Consider the following 20,362-nt stretch of genomic DNA (forward strand, 5'->3'; position numbering starts at 1 on the left):
CACCACCACCACTTAATGGGAAAGTTCTGTTTTCTGATCCATGGAATCAGATGAGAGTTCCTTCAGGTTGAGACTTTTTATCAGTAACCCTGAGAGAGCTCTGTAATACTGCCTGGGGAGAGAGAGAGGCCCGCCTGTGGGCACGGCTGAGGAGACGTAGGACTGACGGGAACAACTGCCCTGAATAGCTTTTGTTCCATAATACGTCTCGTGTACTTCAGACATATTGTCAGGAGGGACCAGTCCCTGGAGAAGGCCCTCATGCTTGATAAAGTGGAGGGTCAGAGAACAAGAGGAAGACCCTCAATGAGATGGATTGGCATAGTGGCAGCAACAGTGATGAGGCTGGTGCAGGACCGGGCGGTGTGGGGTTGTGTTGTTGTGTTGTGCACAGGGTCACTCTGAGGAGGTAATGATGCAATGCACACAACACAACCAACACCTCCTTCCTAACGCACACATGGGAGCCTGATGTCTGAGGGCTGTGTGGTCGCTGCAATGATTCCTCAGAAGACAAGCAGAGAGGGCTGTGGCAGGGATGGCTCATGACGTATTTTGGAGTCTCTCTAAAAACAGAGGGAATTCCAGTTTGCTGTTAGGAACACCCAAATTATTTGACTTAAAAACACAGGACAAAATGATTCTGTTTGTAACTGCAAAAAGGTACAAGGAAAAAAAAAGAAAATGTCTACGCTCAAGATTTCACACGGAAATAAAAGAAAGTCCATTCATTTATGTTTTATTGAAGAATTGTGCCCACTTTTATCATTTCATGAGAATGAAGCAAGGAACAAAGGCAAGCTGAATTCTTCCTGGCAAGCTGCTGGCCACTGGGTAGACTCTGTGAGTGTGAGTCCTCACTGACCAGCACACAGAACCCTAAGGAGACAGTTCTGTGCACACGTGCCATGAGATTGAGATATTATACATAATTACAAGAGCGACTGTCGGAAGCTGAGGCCTCATCAGTAGGAGCGAATAGCAGGGGGGACTGTGGCACAATCAGTTTCATTTAAAGTTTTGTCAATCACGGGTCTGTATTCCAGAGTGACCTTGAAAAGAAAAGCCAGTCAGACGTTAGAGCAGAAACGTGCAAACAGCCATGTCCTGTACTACTTCTGAAAAATAAACTACAAACATATGCTTACAGACATCCAATCAGGAACTCAGCAAGAAAGGGATCCACTGGAGTGTTACCAGCAGAAAACTGAAGTGACCTACGTGTACATCAGAGCCCGGCTGTCCTTCACTGTGAGCCCGTAACGGCACACAGCCATCTAAGCAGCCGGGATACAGCTCAGTGCTTTACAAAAACACTCCTGTCAGGAAATCTAAGGGAAAACTTACATGCACTCATAGTTCAAATGTATGACCCCTTTTTCATACTGGTAAATAGCTATTTACATACATACACATATACTCACCTAAGGAAAACTATTCACACAGGAGGGGGCTTCAAAAAGTTCACGGAAAAAAATTCTATTATCTGTTAATTCCATTTTTCCATGAATGTTTTGAAGCTCCTCGCATACATACGATACCTGAAAAAACTTTCACAATAGTGATAATAATGGCTTATCATTGTCTGATGGGCTATAGAGGTTTATTTTTTCTCTTCTTTCTGTACTTTCTATAGTCACAAAAATGAACATGTCCTTTCATAATAACTGTAACAGAAAACCTCAACTCTGACTACATAGGCTTGTGCTATGAGGGAAATCTGACTTATACCATCAGAAAACGGCCTGCATGAGTGAGGAAGGCTCCCAACTGAACTAAGCACACACAACACACCAGGGACGACCCAGAGGCATGATGACAAGTCTACCCCTTTACCGGCTACAGAAAGCTTCCCGGTAAAACTCTCCATCTTGCCTAGTTCCAACACCAGATGGGTAAGGCACAGTGCAGCCGAGGCTGGTTTCTCTCTCCCTCATGCCCCCATCATCTCATCGCGGGCTCCCCTCTGTGCTGGCACCGTGCCCAAGTCGGGAGTGGGGGCCAGGGCCTCTTTCTGCTTCCTCTGCTCTGCCCACTGCGTCCCTCCCAGGACTCGGCTCTCGCTGGGTCCAGCTTCATCCTGGTCTCTGTCCTATGGACCAGGCCGCATGGACACAGTACAAAGCCCGCTCTTACCTTCCCGGTCTTGACATCGACGTAGGAGAGAGTGTGTTTTCTCCAATGCTCTGTAAACGGTTTCTTCTGCTGCCCCTGAATGGGCTTAGAGTAATCGTACTCATCAACCCGCACCTGCATCCAGAGACAGAATGTGCATCTCAGAAAGGGCCCCCATTCCCGAACAGAGCGACAGGAAGCATGAGGGCATGGAGACAGGATGCCTGGGACGGGAGGGTCTCCGGGAGACCTGAGGAGGTCTCTGTCACCACAACTGACTACTCGTAATCCGCATCTGTTCACCTCAACACTATGCACGCAGGTGACCTGCAGACATCCACAGCTGAACCGCTGACCTCACTACGCCCTCGCTCACCTTCCCTCGTGGTCTAGGCCCAGAGGCTCGTGACAGCAGGAGGAGGGAGGGGACCTGGGGTGGGGGTGGGGGCCCTGATGGAGCGCACCTTGTAGTCCTCCCTGGCATGGGCCCCACGAGACTCCTTCCGCGCCTCAGCCCCGTAAATGGTCTGCAGTGCACACAGCATCAGGTTCTGTAGCTCCAGGGTCTCCACCAGGTCGGTGTTCCACACCATCCCTCTGTCAAAGGTCCGGAGGTGCTGCAGGTCCCCGTAGAGCCGGCTGATCTTCTCGCAGCCCTCCTGCAGCACGTTGCCCAGGCGGAAGACCGCCGCGTGGCTCTGCATCGACTGCAACAGAGCCTGTCAGTCAGTCACGGGGAAGCCCAGGGTGCCCTCCTCTCCCTGCTGCGGCTGGATGCTGTTTGTCACATGGACAAACGAGGAACACAGACAACTGCTCCAGACTCTGACTTCAGAGCTGAGTTTGGATGAAAGCTCTGAGAACACGTTTGCATGTAATGAAGGAACCACATCACGGGCTGTGGAACTTTCCCATCTACAGCAGGTGCATTGTGGGACACAGTCAGGGCAGGCAACGGAAGCCATCTCCTTCTGAGCAGAGGAGTGGGCTGAGGGGAGCAGCAAGGGCCCAGCACTGAACTTGGCCCCGGTCAGAAGGCTGTCCAGGGGCCACACTCAGGTCATCAGCTAGTGGCAAGCTCCGTGGTGTGGTGGTCAGTAGCCTCACCCTGCGCGTGGTGGCTGGTGGCAGTCTCTGAGGAGGAGGAGGACAGGGCTGGATAGCTGCTGCCTGTCTTTGCCCACTTTCTCATGAGTTACTAGTGTTTAGGTTCTTTCTAACAGCTCTCGGGACGGAAAGGAAATTCGTCTGTCTTCCTGTTGTCAAGTATCTTTTACCTTTAATCTTTGGACTTTTGCTTTGTTGTTGTTAGGTGCCATCGAGTCGGTACCGACCCATAGCGACCTTATGCATAACAGAAGGAAACACTGCCTGATCCTGGGCCAACCTCACTACTGTTGCCACACTGAGTCCATCCATGCTGCCACTTGGCCAGTCCCTCTCGTTGACTTTTGCTAGCACAACTGAAAATGTTAGTCTCATCCTTGTGAGATTTAATTTGGCATAAATAGGTGGTGGTTGTTAAGTGCCATCAAGTCGGTTCTGACTTTATACCAACCCTGTATAGGGTTTCTGAAGAGCCGCTGGTGGATTTGAACCACTGACCTTGTAGTTAGTAGGTCAGTGCTGACCCTATAGCACCACACTAGGAATCCATAAATGAGGCAGCAACCCAATTTTATTTTTCTCATGCAACTGGAATTCAACATCTGTTCTTTCTGGGAGATACTGCATGTTTTGGGCACAAAAGCAGAAAGTCTGCTTCAGAATTACTGTATGGTGATGAAGGAAATCAAGGGAACCCATAGCGTGTACGAGCTGAATGACCACCTGGCTTTGAGAAGCAGGTCACAGTTACAATTTAGCACCAGAAACAACAGGACACTGGTTGTCACCATAGCATTTTGTGGGGCTGAGACAAGCACATGAGCCTGTTTAAGACCAGTCTCCTCCAGCCCCAGGGCAGGAGGAGACACCGCTGTCCTGGCTGAAAACTGGTTCTTTACCTTCTGCATGTTGAGCCGAAGCTCTGAAGTCCTTATGTTTCCATTTGCAAATCTCAGCTTGTCCAGATTCATGACAGATGCTTCCCCAGCATTCGCTTTAATCGGGGGAATTTTATCTCCTAAAAATAGAAAAACAGCCAGGCTTTAACGTTTGTAAAACCAGCCTTTAGAGAAACCATGGATCCAGGATGACAAATGTGTCCCACACACCAAGAAGCAAGTGTGGAAAGGCAGCAGTAAACAGCCCACTAGCAAGGAGCCAACCACCTACGTGGAGCCGAACAGTGACGATGACCTCTGGCACTGAAACAGTACACTGAGGCGACAGAGTGACGCTACACTGACGACATCTTCCAGGTTGTACGTCAGTCGTAGGGTCACATGGGACACACACATGCCTGGTGTCAGGACACAGGGCACTACTCATCATCCCGCTCCGGGGTGCGTAGCGGCCAACACCAATGACTGCAAGCTTCTACGTCATCACGTCTACCCATTTAGGGCTCATCCAAACAGACTGGGGCTCCAAGTTGTAGTGAAATGATGCTTTCTACCTTGGTTGTTTTTGGTCAACAGCTTGATTTTCCTGTGGAGTTCCCTGTGCCCTTGTTTTCTATCCCAGAGGGTGTATTTTCCTCCAGGTGCATAAACATTTCCTGGGTAAGCTGTCACTGGTCACCTGGCTCTAGGCTGCACCCTGTGGGAAGGGTCAGCAGACCTTGAAACTGACCAACCCTGCTACCATATGCACTCCAGCCCACCACGGTTAGTAGAGAGGAGGGAGAGAGGCAGGAGGGGAGGACGTGGGTCCAGGCTGTCACAGGAAGACACTTGAGACCTGGGAGGTCTCTGCAGAGGAGCCACGGGTTAAGGACATTAAACCTGCTAGGAATGCAGCTAAGAGCTGCCACCGCCGCTGCTTGCATGGCCATGACTGAGAGCTGTCCTGCACTGGACAGAGGGGTGTGCGCTTGTCTTCGGGGAGCCTTCCTCACACTGGTATCCCCCTGCTACTTCCTTAATAAACCGCCTAGCTGTACGCAGGGTCTGTGAGTTCAAACCCAGTGGGGAGGTGTCATGAGCAGCTTTGAGTTGCTCCTGGTCTTTCTCAACCCCGAAGTTATTAGGTTCTGATGCTACAGTGACCCCAGGGAGTTCAGGGGAGAATGTGAGGACTACAGTGGGACAGCGACTCCCCACCCATCTGGTCCCGAACAAAGACACTTCAGAAGTCAGAACGTTAACTGGACAATACAGTTTTCTCCTGCGCCTTACCCAAGTCTCCACTCATACACACAAGTCCACGCTGTTGTTGGAAGGAAAGCCAGGACCTAGCCCTGTGTCTGCATGAAGGCACCTCCTTCCCTTAGTAAACAGTCCCGTTCCCCTTGTAGACAGAGCCAGCCTTCCGTATTTACCAACAAGTTACACAGTCACCAACTGCAATAGCCGACAGCCCTCACTGGGCACAAACGCCGTCCACCCAAGTCTCCTTGTAGGTGAGTCAGAATGGGTGCAGCTGGTTCAGATCTACCTAACGGGAATGAGGGCAAGGGAAGGCTGGAGGCTGTGCTGATGATAAAGAAGCTACAGGAGCCGCAGGGGAGGTGAGGGTGAGGAGGGTTCGCTCAGGCAGGAGTTGGGTGAACAGTGTCCCATGAAACCCACTGCTCGTGTGGATGCTGACTTGTAGCAAGCCCTAAGCCCTTACAGAGGAGACTTGCTCCCCCAGTGTACACTGTAATGGGAGCAGACTGTCTCACCTGTCCTCCTTAGAGCAGCTGCTGACCTGGCAGTTAGCAGCCCAATGTGTGCAACCCACAATGCCACCAGGCTCCCTGAAACGTTTACAGGGAGGGAAAATGTTCCTGAACAGCAGTGACCCCCGACTCTGACTGTGTAGCTGTCCAGCCTCCCACTCTGGGCTCACTCTCTGCTCCCGACTCTTCCATGCCAGGCCTCAGCCTCACCCTAACTTAACAATTCAGGTCCTGTTTGCCTTCACCGGCCATGCTGGGGTCCGTCTCAGTCGGTCCCAACACCAACATCAAACTAACTCCACAGCTGGTGACGGTGACTCCTATTCAGAGGACAGCTGCCCCGTGGGGTGTCCACGGCTTCAGTCTTTAACGAAGGAGACTGGAGCAGCTTTCTTCTGCAGAACTGCCCACATAACCCCTGCAACACCAGGGCTCCTGGGATCACTTTACAGCTTAAAGGACCGATCCTATGTAATGATAATAATAAGGAAACCCAGTTGTCATTGAGCTGATGCCGATTCATGGCAACCCCTGGTGGGTCCCAGAACAACTGTGCACCACATGATTTCAGAAACAGACGGTCAGGCCTAGACTCTGCAGAGCCTCTGGGTTCGGTTCAGTCAGCAGCTGAGCACTTAAACCATATGTACCACCCAGCAGACGCACGATGACACGAAAGCACGCTTCATCTCAAAATCACCCTTTCTCAGTAGCGACTTTCTGAGGTAAAACAATGCACATAGAGAAAACTCCTGACCTCCAATGCAGACTTTTCTAAGTCTGATCCAGCCCCCCACCAGTCTAGTTTGAACGCTACAACTGTGGAGTGATCCCTCTGCCCCCTCACTTCTGGAACAGCCCAGAAGCCCACCTACAGCTGATGACGGTCACGCAGCTCTCCTGAGGATGGCACCTACCGGGTTTGCAGAACTCTGCGATACTCAGGGCGCACGCACGGCCGAAGACAACCAGGTCCAGGAGAGAGTTTGCCCCGAGGCGGTTGGCACCATGCACCGAGGCGCAGGCTGCCTCCCCACAGGCGTACAGGCCGGGCACGACCTGGTCCTGCCCATTCACGTGCTTCAGAACCTGCACAAGGACAGTCAGGGTGAGATGCTGTCTGCAGTGTCCGTTCCCAAGTTGTCTTCAGGGCGTGTGGGCGCATGGACATGCCATGGCCAGTCCTCCCAGGACTGCTGCTCCCTCTGCCTGAAGAGGACCCTCCAGCCTGGATCTGGACCCCCCTTCCCAGGCTGTGACCCGAGGTCCCACAGAATATAGCACAGGAAGATGAGTCGGGAGACTGAGCTACTTCAGACCCCTGGCTTTCACTCGTCAGTGGCTGCGATAACACGAAATAAAGTGGGTGTCAGCCACACGGAGACCCGACTTTTAAAGGCCCTTCTACACGGTCACATAAGGAGCTGTGGTAGCGTAGTGGTTACGAATCAGGTTGCAAACCTCAAGGTTGGCAGTTAGAAATTTCCATCCATTCCGCGGGAGAAAGATGAGGCTTTCTGCTCTCGAAAAGATTTACAGCCTCGGAAACCCTGTTCAGGGTCACTATGAGTCCGAACCACTACCAAAACCACACCGTCACGTACGTCAAGACATGGTTACAGGAGAGTAAACACAAGCTGCCAACAAAAGCACACCTAGGGCTACATTCTAGGGGGAATTCACAAATCCTGACGACAAATTAGAGAGCAGACGGACAGACGGGCACAGCCTGGCCTCTCCTCCGCCTGTCTCTGCTCTGATGAGCAGGCAGCACTGAGACCCCTTCCCCCCTGCCGTCACCTGGCCCCGGAAGTTGGTGGGGATACCGCCCATGTTGTAGTGCACCGTGGGAAGCACAGGAATGGGCTCCTTGTTGACATCCACGCCCGCGAAGATCATGGCTGTCTCGGAGATGCCCGGCAGGCGTGTGGCCAGCTGCTCAGGGGGCAGGTGGTGCAGCTGCAGGTAGACGTGGTCCTTCTCAGGGCCACAGCCCCTGGGGGAGACAGGACACGGCAGACATGCCCGATCAGGCATACATAACACACTAAGAGTTACAGTTCATTATAGCACATGAGACACCAAATCACCCAACCACATGATTTCTCCTCATTTATCAGCCAAACAGGACTCATCATCTCAGGGAGCTGTTTCTCCGAATGTTAGCTGCTATAAAGAGCAAAACCAATGAGAACACTAACCTACAACGAAGCCTCGTCAACTACTGCCTTGTAACGTTTCAGAGATACTGCATTCTCAGTTGTGTCAATGAGCTCTCCTATACAGGACAGTAGCCAGTCCTTTATGAAGGGTTACACAGTGTGGCCTTCTTAAACAAAGTCTTTATAAAACAAGAATCTGCTGACCTGGACACGCACCACACTGAGAGTTTCCCGTGCACGTGGTACCCAGGATATCTGCTGCCTACGAAATAGGGGCCCGTCAGTGTGGGACTGTAGGGTAAGCACAGGATTGCTAACCGCTTCTGGAAACCCTATATGGGGTTGCTCTGAGTTGGAACCAACTTGGTGGCACATAATGACGACAAAACCAGATGAATACAAGAGTGACAACGCTACATTCTAGAAGAGAAAACGACATTCCATTCTCATCTAAAATCTAGAAAGGACCATTCAACCAGCAAACACTTTCTAAGTATCTACTACTGTATGAGCCCAAGGGGCGTGCTGGCTCTATGGGATAAGCACTGGACTGGAAACCACAAGGTTGGCAGCCTGAGCTTTCTGCTCCCTCAACAATTTACAGCCTTGGGAACCCTATAATACAGGGCCACTATGAGTCGGAAGTGACTCAATGGCACTTGCAGCACAATTGTCTTAAGTCCTGGTGTGGCGCTGTAGGATAAACCCTGGACTGGTAATGGCAAGGTCAGCAGTTCAAACCCACCTGCTGCTCTTGGAAACCCTATACAGAGTTGCTGTGAGTCAGAACCGATTCAACAACAAACAACAATGACTATATTCCAGGAACTGTTCTAAGTACCAGGTAGAGCGTGATGAAGCAGCAGACAAAACCCTTGCTGCCCTCACTGGGACTTTCACATGAGCTTTGAGGGAAACACAGTTTGTTACATTTTCCTTGATAAATGCACCAGAAAGCATACCAAGAACACTGAGGAATCATTTGCTGTATCTCCGCTTTCTGCTCCAGTAAAGATTTATAGTCCCGGAAACCCTCAGCAGGGTCGCTATGAGTGAGTTCAGAAGCGACTCCGCAGCACACCACCAGCAGCACATTTCAAAAGGAAGCGCCATCCCACAGATACCCGGCAAGAGTTACTACATGCAAGGGGCAGTGCTGAGCACCCAACAGCTGAAAGCTGATTCTGAAGGACAAATACCCAACTCTCCTCGCAAAGCCCATCCAAACACCTGAGGGTATTAGCCATATACAACAGGTGGGCTCGTGGGCTAGTTAGCCAGGTCGTGGGGGTGTGGAGCTGGCCCTCCTCTCCCCAGCACCAGCTTCACATGAGCCATATACTCTTCACGTGCCACAGGCTGGAGAACAATTTGCATCACTTTAGTTAGTATTCTGAGAATCTTCATACTCAGGCACCTGTCCGCGGGCCTCCTTGGAGTAACCATGCATGCATCTACACATACACACCTGGGCAGCTATGTTAACTGTCTGAGTGGGCAAAACAATCACACAAACCTGCCTTCCCGGATTTCCAGTGTCATGGAGCGAGACACGACATCTCTGGAGGCCAGGTCCTTAGCGACAGGGGCGTATCTTTCCATGAAGCGCTCGCCCTGACTGTTAATCAAGATCCCTCCCTCTCCACGGCAGCCTTCTGTGATGAGGCAGCCAGCACCGTAGATGCCTGCAAAATACCCGATTACACATTTAAACCTAACAAATGCACTACACTGTCCACATGACTTTGTTGGGGACAGAGGAAAGAGTATAGAGAGGGCACGGCACTGCAAACAGGAGCCCTGGGAGTGCAGTGGGGTAAGTGTTGGGCTGCTAACAGAAGGTTGATGGTTCAAACCCCGGCTGTTCTACAGGAGCAAGGTGAGGCTCAGTTTTGCTCTGTACTACAGGGTCACTGGGAGTTGGCACCGACAGCAGTGGAGGTTTTCTGTGTACACACACCGGAACAGGAAAGCCAGGAAGGCCCAGCAGAAAGTCTCCATCACAAAAAACACCTACCAAGAAAGATGCCGTGAAGAGTGGGGCTGAGAAGCGGTGTATGGGTGTGTGCTGTTGCCACTAATGATGAACAGAGATCTGCCACATACTTAGCTAAAATGTCTAATTCTGACTTTGTAGGGCCAAGTCTATGTCAAAAGTTTCAAATTTTAATTTTTGGACCGTGAGACTGGTGATGACTTTAGATATGAAGGGACTGCTTGGAAAACTCACATCTAAAGTACCACGCAGCAATTCCTCAGAAAGAAACAGAGGTACCTTATGACCCAGCCATCCCTGTACTTGGTACATATCTCCACAAGAATACACGCCAGGACATGAGTAGGTACCTGCACAGCCATGTTCAGTGCACCACTAATCACAACAGTAAAATAATGGAGACAGCTGGAGTGCCCAGCAATGGAAGAATGGATACACAAACAGTGGTACCGACACACAAGGGAATACTAAACAATGCTGGACACTAACGACGAATCTGCATAACACTCATAACTTGATCCTGGACGACAGTATGTTGAGTGAAATTAGTCAATCACAAAGGACAAATAGCATAGGAGACCATTATCATAAACACTTAAGAAAAGGTTTGCAGATTAAAACATTTGTTGACGGCTATCAGGGGTGGGGAGAGAGAAGAGTAACTCGGAGGTTAGAGGGAGGACACATGCTAGCTCAGGTGATGGGGAGGGCAAGAGAGAAAGAGGGAGGGTGACAGAAGAGAAGTCACAGACACAGGGAGGTAAAGCTGAGCTCAAGGTGAGGGTGATGTGAACAGCGATCTAGACACAACCTCGGAACAACAGTGGATATGAACAGACACAGGGAGCGAGACCAACGCAGAAAGGATAAGGGAGGCAAAGTGGGATGTTTAGGGTTAGACTGATATAGCCCATCAATATACTGAGTTTGAAAAAGGCAAAAGGCACATTCTTTGATTGTTGACAGGGGTGAGAGGGAAGGCAGAGTAGTTCACTGGCTAGAGGGTAGACACATGTTAACTCGGGTGGCAGGGAGGGCAGTGTGCAGGGGGGAGGGCAGTGTGCAGGGGGGAGGGGAGCATGCAGGGGGGGAGAGCAGCGTGCAGGAGAGGGGAGGGGAGCATGCAGGGGGGAAGAGCAGTGTGCAGGAGAGGGGAGGGCTGGCAGAGGAATGATGAAGACAGGTGAAGGTACAGGGAGGTATACAGGGCTGAGGGGCTAGAGGTAAACAGTGACATAATACAACCTTGGAACAACAGTGTTTTGCGGGTAGATACATGGACCGAGACACGTGCTGATTGGGTATGAGAGGAAGAGTAGAATGTGTATATGTATACATGTATGTGTATATATGTAGAGAGAGATTGTCCTGGTGGGGTGTTGTAGAATAAGTGCAGGACTGCATGGTCAGTTTGAACAGGGTCAGCAGTTGAAATCCACCATCTGCTCCCCGGAAATCCTGTCCTCGACAGGGTCACTATGAGTTGGAACCGACTCGACAGCACTTAACAATAACAAATGACCTTGTCTGTAAACTTTCACTCAATTCACAATAAACAGTTAAAAATTTAAAGCATCATGCGGCTGCTTCCTGACAGTTAACACTTGCATCACACGGGCACAATTCTAGTAATTTACAGATTTTAACTCCTTTAACGTTATGACTGCAGCTCAGCTCCTTTCAAATGACCTCCATGTTCATAGATGGGCCAATGAGAGCTAAGTATGCTGGCCCAGATACTGAGCAGGGTGGAGCAGAGCCCATACCCCGGCCCGATCAATTTGGTGAGTCCGAGCCCGTAACCATGAAGACCTGGACAATGTGGAGAGTCTGCGCCCGTAATCACCATTTGCTGTGGGAATAACGAGAAACAAGGAGCCCAGGCTCTTGAATTTTAATAAACAAGACGGAAAAAAATGAAGTGTATCCTGAAAGCCCACCTGCCTCAGTCCATACAGGGTTGGCAACTCTGGCATTTCTCCTGCCTCTCAGTGCCCCTAACGTCCTTGGCCCATTCCCAGTGGCTTATTTCTCACACACTGAAAGGCAACATAAGCAGAGCAGCTCTGGATAAGTCCCAGCGAGGGACTCAGCAGCATCTCAGGACAAACAGTCTTTACACCGGGGACACAGGAAGACGGACTGATGCCCAGAGGAGGCCTGGCTTCTGAGCACCAGGGCCCTCCCTGTATGTCACCGCACAGGTCTCAGTGTGGGTCAGAGACAAGAGAAACTTGACAAGGGCAAAGGCTGCCGTTTAGGGTGCCTGGGGTGAGTGAAAGCGAGCTGGGCTCGGTCTCTAGGCCGCTTTTCCTGCCTCTGGACCACACTCCCAGCTCCCAGCGCCTGTATGAATGACATGAACCTCCCACCTGGAGTCCTCGATGCAGCCAACGCTACAAGCACATCCCCCACACACTGGTCTGTGCCGTCCTCAGCTTGTACACCCGGCAGAGCCGGAATCCGGCCCGGAGCAGTGTGAGGAGGGCCACACCTCAAGGTCGGGGCAGAAGGACCGAGGAAACGACATTTATATGTGCACCCAAGACAAAGAAAGGGTGCTGGAAGGCCTCTACCCTACCCGTGGGGTGAAACTGGACAAACTCCAGGTCTTGGCAAGGCAGGCCCGCTCTGGTGACCATGGCCGTCCCGTCGCCGGTGCTGGTGTGGGCAGATGTGCAGCTGAAATAGGTGCGCCCGTAGCCCCTGGAGGAAACACAAGCCCGTCAGTACATCGCTGCAGGCACTGCAGAGGGCAACCAGCAGAGTGACCCAAGGAAAGATTAATGTCAAGTCACATGACCATGGGCCAACCAGTGAATTGGGACTTGTAACCTCCTGAACTTGAGAGGACTGCTGGTGTGGTACTGTAGGACACACAATGAACTGTGAACCCTCAGGTCAGTGGTTCAGCGGTTCAAACCCACCAGCTGCTCTTCAGTAACTCTTCACAGGGTAGATATGAGTCGGAACCAACTTGATGGCCCTCAACAACAAAGGTTTGTCAGAGGCACCGCTTGTGGTATTTCTGTTAGAACAATACTAACAAGGTGCAGACGAAATGCACCTGTTTTCAGCAGCAGGGACACTCACAGCGTGCATGAGAGCAGCTGCTATCTAAGGAGCGTGCCAGGTGTCTCTCCTGGCCGGCTCCACCTGACCCTGCAGACCTCCAGTCCTGGACCATGTGACCATCACTAATACCCAGGGTCCACTGGTGCTCTGCGGTCCCCTGCCCAGTGGAGGAACTGAAGCCAGGAAAGGTCATTATCTACCATGCAGTAACACTCGTGCTCTGAATGGGAGAAGGCGGCTCTGAGACAAGCCTGGGACAGCAGCGATTAGACCCCTACCCGGTAGCAATGACAGTGTTCTTGGCACGTATGCGATGAATGGAGCCGTCTTCTATGCACAGTGCAATGACCCCACAACACTCCCCGTTCTCCATCAGAAGGTCCAAGGCAAAATACTCAACAAAATAGCTGGTGTCGTATCTCAGAGACTAAGAGAAGAAACACAAATCCACATTTTCAGTTCCCCCCAAGCTGAGTGTTAACCCAGCATTTTGAGCGATGCTGAGCTGAACGGGTCAAGAACTGCATGTCCTTGTGTACCAAGCAGGTTAGGCAAACCCCAGGGTAAACATCAGGGCTTAGGAACACAGCCATGAACATTGAAACATCACCAACTGTGCAGAAAAGGCATTTTACACTGGCCAGAATGCTGGCGTATCAGCACACTCCAGCCTCACCTACACCTTAAGGGTGCTAGTGGCCACACTGGCCAGCAGCTGTGAGCTGGACAGTGCAGAGGACACATCCACTGAGAGAGGACAACCTTGCACACAGGCTGAGCAGACGGGCTGTCTGCACGGCAGAGGACTCGGCTCCAGGCAGCCGCCTGCCCAGTCAGCCCACTGAGGGCGTCCATGCCAAGTCCGCCTGACCACCCAGTGACTGCAGTCCAGCTCTCACTGAAGGCAAGTCTGCTCTGATGGGACACTTCCAAGATAAGAAATTATAAGTTTCAAACCTAGCCTGTGGTTTTCCAAAACCACAAGTTGTCAGCTGTTTGCAGGTGCTGCTCAGCCACCCTCCTGCCCACCCTCCTGCCTGGGGTGCTCCCATCTCACCCGGCCATACAGGGTGTGCAGTAGTGAGTGGCCAGTCCGGTCAGCCACACAGCAGCACCGGTGGGCCTGCCCGCCCTTCCCAAACTTGAGGCTCTGTCCACCAAATGCGCGCTGGTAAATCTTCCCATCTTCCGTTCTGCTAAACGGCATGCCGTAATTTTCCAGCTGTGAAGAGAGGAACCACTGCCAACAGCAGCCCGGGTGCTTGTGGATGACTTAGACACACTGTCACACAAAGCCACACGGTGCAAACGTCAACACGGTAGGAAAGGGGAAACGGTTCTTTCCAAATGATTGGAATAGGCACCAACTGCCTATGGTACACCAGTTAAGTCCCAGAATTACTGGGACAGCCCAGAGCTGGCTCCTCGGTCCCGTCTCCCCTGGCCTCACTGGAACACCCTGGTCCCAATACGTCACCTCGACCACTGAAGCGGGGGCCTGCTCTGTCATGTAGTGAATGGCATCCTGGTCCCCCAGCCAGTCGGATCCCTTCACAGTGTCGTAGAAATGCCATCTCCAGTTGTCCTCCTCCATGTTGCCCAGAGCAGCATTGATGCCCCCCTGGAGGACAGACAGAGCACAGCCCAATCAGTCCCCCGAGTCCTAGGGAGAAGACCGCTCGATGTTGTAGGTCACCACAGAGCCCAATCCTGGGCAGTTCCTTCTCTTACCTGGGCTGCGACTGTGTGCGACCTGGTGGGGAAGAGCTTTGTAATGCAGGCTGTAGTGAAGCCTGCTTCCGAAAGGCCAAATGCAGCTCGCAGACCTGCCCCACCAGCGCCGACGACAACTGCGTCAAATTCATGATCCACGACTGGATACTGAGCCGAAATCTAGGCAAGGAAAACCCACCTGTCAGCATCCCGGTCATTAGCGACTCCAGTGAAGCAGGAGTGAGTGACTAGGGGCGTGAGTCATGTCCCAAGGATGGCCCCTTGAATGGGGCTGAGCAGAAGGCAGGAGGGGACCGAGGCCCGTCTCAGAGAACAGGGCTCTCGAGAAAGCTTAAGCACCCAGGTCACAGGGCTCGTCCGCTCTGCTCCGGGGAGGGCGGGGCTGAAGCCACAACACAACTCCTAGGAGCAGCTCTCAGCCTTTCTTCCTGCTGGTCACACCCCACTCATGGCATGTGCTCGGAAGGCAGAGTGAGTTACATGTCCACACGCAATCCCCAAGTTTCTCCTGACAATATTTTGTTTCCTCTAGGTAAGTATACTCCAGCCAACCTCAAACAGGATCATCACTCGAGTCTGTGATCGCATCTGAGGTGTTGACAGGGACCGTGGCATTGTGGAGGCCACTTCAGAAGCAAACCCAGCTGTCTCAACAGAGAACCCATCACCCTCCCCAGTGAGTCCGTTAACAGCTGACCTCCTGTTGCTGTACTGATTTAAACTGACCCCTTATACGTAAGAACAATAACACCACTTTGTACACCACTGTCCTACGGGCACCACAATCAACAAATGCTGTTACACAAAAAAGCAGCCCTGATGGTGCAATGCTTAAATGACAATCAGCAGAGATTCCTTCCACTCTGCACAAGAAATGTCCTGATGATCTGCTGCCAAACGAGTTCAGCTAAGGAAACCCGAAGCAGCAGTTCTACTCTGCCGTCTACGGGCTCACCAGCACACGTGACACAGGAGGGAATCGGCCTGTGTCTAGGTGAGAATGTCTTCCTGTGAGAGCCCTGCATGGGACTCTCGGCTCCTCTCAACCCAAACACATACTTATAAAAAGAAACACAGAACCAGGGACTTACTGAGTCTGAAACTTTAGCAGATGACCGTTTGGTGCCGTCCACCGTGAAGTGAAAGCCACGTGCTCGGGCCAGGGAGGCTGCTGGGCACTGCTGAGACAGAGAGCAAACGAGCAGGCTGTAAGGGACATGCAGTGTGACTCTCACAGGGATGATTAACATGTCATGGTTACGTGTCCTCAGGTGGGGTCTGACTTAGAGCAACCCTTTTACAGAGTTTCCACCAACCACGCCGTTAGCTTTCCTGTGCTTATCCTTCAGCCAAACTGGGGGGTTCATTATTAGGATTCCCCTGGGTAGACTGTGTTGACTCAGGCACTGAGGTCGCCTAGAAAGTCCTAAGGGTTAGGACAGGGAGTCAGGGGACTGAGGGATGAAGGGGTATGAGGGAGAGAGGGAAAGGAGAGTGAGGAGAGAGACAGAGAGTTGGGTGGGCATGGGGGAAGGCTGTGACACAGAACTCCTCACCCCACCCTCCTCTCCAGCTGACTGGACTATAGGGAAATCTGTTCTGAATTCAACTTGTCTCCAAACACTGACATCTTCTGGAACCTCTGACTCAAACACAAAAGAGGCAGATTTCCACTGGAATTCCGGAGTTGAGGATATTTGTACAGACATAGGAAAACATCATCTCCTTTACCCCCATATGTGGGAGAGCTTTGCAAACAAGAAGGCCCTTCTCTGGATTTGATAGCTCCAAACATCAGCAGTTTGGTGGTCCCTTGAAAAAGGCATGAAGCACACAGCCTGAGTACACAGTGTGGGGACAGACCTAGACTCTGTACCAGAACTATTACTTTCTAGGACACCTGGCACCGAGGGAGGCACGGTTAAGGTGAGAATGGTGTGGCACTGAAAACTTTATGAATAGCAGGGAAAAATTCTGATATAGCGCTAGAAAATAAGGCCCCTCAGGTTGGAAGGCAGTCAAAATACGACTGAGGAAGAACTGCCTCTTCAAAGCAGAGTCCACCTCAATGATGTGGACAGGAGAAAGCTTTTGGGCCTTCATTTGTTGATGGGGCACAACTTAAAATGCAAACATGCACTAAAAATCAGAACGTATAACAGTATGAATCCAGGAATGCTGGGCGTTGTCAAAAGTGAAATGGAATGGATAAAGATCAATACTCTAGGCATTAGTGATCTGAGATGGACAGATATCAACCACTAATAATAGAACAATCAATAGTTTATTATACCCGGAATGACAAATTCCAGAGGGATAGTTACTTGCATTCATCTTTAAAAAGAGTATTTCAAAATCTATTTTGAAATCCAATGGTGTCTGTGATAGGATAATGTCTATCTGTCTATAAGGAAGAACTGTACCCACTTACCAATTTGTTCATTAGCCACTAAAGAGTGATGATGAAATTGAAAAATTCTACCAACTTCTTCAGTCTGAAATGGATCAAACATGCAATCAAGATATACTGATCATTACAGGAGACTAGAATGTGAAAGCTGGAAAACAAAGAGGATCTGTAATTGGAAAATCAGGCCCTGGTGATATTGCAAATACCTTTTTAACAACATAAATGGTGTCTATACACCTTGAATACACTGATGGTACACAGAGGAACCAAACTGACTCTATCTGTGGAAAGAGACAATGGAGAAATTCACTCTCATCAGTCAAAACAAGGCCAGGGGCCTTCTGTGGAAGAGACCATTATTAAGGTTCATGTGCAAATTCAGGTAGAAAGTGAAGGAAAAACAAAACTCCAACAAAATAAAATATAACCCTGAGTATATGAACTTAGAGACCATCTCAAGAACAGATCTGATTTGCTGAACTTTAATGACCGAAGAGCAGAGGAATGGTGGATGACACCAAGAATATAATCCATGAATAAAGCAAAAGGTCATTCAGCAAGCCTCTGAAACGTGCTCTTGAATGTAGAGTAGGTAAAGCAGATGGAAGAAATTTTAAAGGGCAGCTCGAGAAGACATAGTATTATAATGAAATGTGCAAAACCCCAAGTAAGAAAACAAAAGGCAAAGAACACACTCAGTATTTCTAAAGCTGAAAGAACTGAAGAAAAAACTCAAGACTTGGCAATGGTATGGGCAAAATACTGTATGATGTAGGAAGCATCAAAAGACGGGAGAAACTGAGTCACTGTACCAAGAAGAAGTGATTGATGTTCAACCATTTCAGCAGACAGCAAGTGATCAAAAGCGGCTGGTATTGAAGGGGCAAGTCCAAGCCTCCAGGAATTCACCAGTTGGAATTTTCCAACAAAGTCCTGCAGTGCTGGAAGCACTGGCCGGCAGCGGTGTGACCCTGGTACAGGAGCCGAAAGCCTCATCTTTGTGCCGTGGAGCAGCTGGCAGATTCCAACGACTGACCTTGTGGTTAGCAGGCCAGCTCATAGTCCACTAAGTTACCAGGGCTCCTGGGAAGTGCTCACTAGTCTATGCTAAAAACCTTCGAAGACAGTTACCTGACCTACCGGAAGAGATCCATATTTGTGCACATTCCAAAGAAAGGTCATCCAACAGAATGTGAACATATTTTAACAGTATCATTAATTTCACAAGCAAGTAAAATTTTGCTAAAGACAATTCAATTATGGTTGCAGCAGCACATAAACCAGGAGTTGCATAAAATTCAAGCTGATTTAGAAGAAGATATGGAACTAGGGATATCACTGCTGACATCAGGTGGATCTTGGCTAAAAACAAAGAATAACAGAAAGATGATCCTTTTATTGACTATGCACAGGTATTTCATTGTGTGGATCACAACAAACTATGGAGACCACTGCAAAGAATGGGAATATTCCAGAATACTGCGTTGTGCTCATGCAGAACCTGTACAGAGACCAAGATGCAGTCATTCAGACTGAACAAGGGGACACTGAATGGTTTCAAACCAGGAAACGTATATGTCAGGGCTGTCTCCTTTCACCATACTTATTCAATCTGTACGCTGAACACATGATCCTAGAAACTGGACTATATGAAGAAGCAGCGCAGCATTAGAGTAGGAGGAAGGCTCATTAACAACCTGTGATATGCAAACGACACAACCTTACTTGCTGCAAAATGAATAGGACTTGAAGCACTTGTTGACAAAGATAAAAAATACAGCCTTCAGTATATGGATTATAATTCAGTGTAAATAAAACAAAAATCCTCACAAAGGAACTAAAAAAAATCACAATAAACAGAAAAGATCGAAGCTGTCAAGGATTTCATTTTACTTTGATCCACAATCAATGCTCATGGAAGCAGCAGTTACGAAATCAACTGACAAACCTCTTTATGCACGAGACCACTTTATGCACGAAACCTCTTTCAAGTGTTCAAGAGCAAGCATGTCTCCTGGAGGATTAAGAGTGCTTGACCCGAGCCATGGCATTTTCCACAGTCTCATATCTGTGTGAAAGCAGGGTAAGGAATAAGGAAGGCCACAGAAGTGTGATGCCTTGGAATGAGGGTGTTCGTGAAGGATAGTGAAAGTACCTTGAGCTGCCAAGAACATATCTACCTTAGAGGCAGTAGAGCCAGGAAGCTCCTTAGAAGGGAGGATGGCGAGCCTTCATCTCATGGACTTTGGACATGTCATCAAGAGGGAGCAGTCCTGGAGAAGGACATCACACTGGTACAGTGCAGGGTCAGGGACACAGAGGAAGACCCTCAAGGAGATGGACTGACCAACACTGGGCTCCAACACAACAGACATTGTGAGGAAGGTGCAGGACCTATCATCAGAAGACAACTTGATCTCTTTGCAGAAAAGAATTAAAAGGAACTAAGATTTGTCTCCCTAATACAATTTTTTCAAGTGATATTTTGATAAAAAAGAGAGTTTTAATACAAAAAATGACCCTATACAGGGTTTCCACCACAGTCAGTGTGTTGTACTGTGGTGGCTTGTGAGTTGCTGGGATTCTGAGGGCTATGCCACCGGTATTTTAAATACCAGCAGGGTCACCCAGGGTGGACAGGTTTCAGATGAGCTTCCAGACAAAGACAGGCTAGGAAGGAAGAGGACGAACTACTTCCGAATATTTAGTCACTGGACACCTTATGAACAGCAGAGAAACACTGTCAGATATAGTGCCAGAAAACGAGCCCCTCAGGCTGAAGGGCACTCAGAACTGGGGAAGAGCTGTCTCCTCAAAGAAGAGTTGACCAGGCTGACGCCAAGGGAGTAAAGCCCGTGGGAGTAAAGCCCTCGGCACCTTCATTTACACAATTCAAAATAAAGAGAAACAGCTGAAAACATCCATTAATAATCGGAACATGGAATGTAACAAGTATGAATCTAGGGAAACTGGAAATTGTCAAAAAGGAAATGGAATACATAAAGATAGGTATCTTAGGCATTAGTGAGCTGAAATGGACTGGTATTGGCCATTTTGAATCTGAAAACACATGGTTTATTATACTGGGAATGACAAATTGAAAA

At 49.8% G+C, this 20,362-nt stretch overlaps 1 protein-coding gene across 1 annotated transcript; it reads right to left on the minus strand.

Annotated features, from left to right (window-relative positions):
* Positions 1–965: 965 nt before the first annotated feature.
* Positions 966–15,996, minus strand: SDHA (succinate dehydrogenase complex, subunit A, flavoprotein (Fp)). Its single transcript, XM_006876896.1, has 13 exons — positions 15,940–15,996; positions 14,846–15,007; positions 14,592–14,735; positions 14,172–14,336; positions 13,393–13,541; positions 12,621–12,745; positions 9,560–9,728; positions 7,682–7,877; positions 6,799–6,970; positions 4,122–4,240; positions 2,580–2,822; positions 2,137–2,250; positions 966–1,052 (listed from the first exon to the last, which is right to left on the minus strand). Exons 3-13 carry the CDS (start codon positions 14,706–14,708, stop codon positions 966–968), a joined length of 1,656 nt encoding a protein of 551 aa, XP_006876958.1. The 5' UTR covers positions 14,709–14,735; positions 14,846–15,007; positions 15,940–15,996.
* Positions 15,997–20,362: the final 4,366 nt, after the last annotated feature.

The sequence above is a fragment of the Chrysochloris asiatica genome, unplaced genomic scaffold (genome assembly GCF_000296735.1).
Source record: "Chrysochloris asiatica unplaced genomic scaffold, ChrAsi1.0 scaffold00424, whole genome shotgun sequence".
Taxonomy (NCBI): Eukaryota; Metazoa; Chordata; class Mammalia; order Afrosoricida; family Chrysochloridae; genus Chrysochloris; species Chrysochloris asiatica.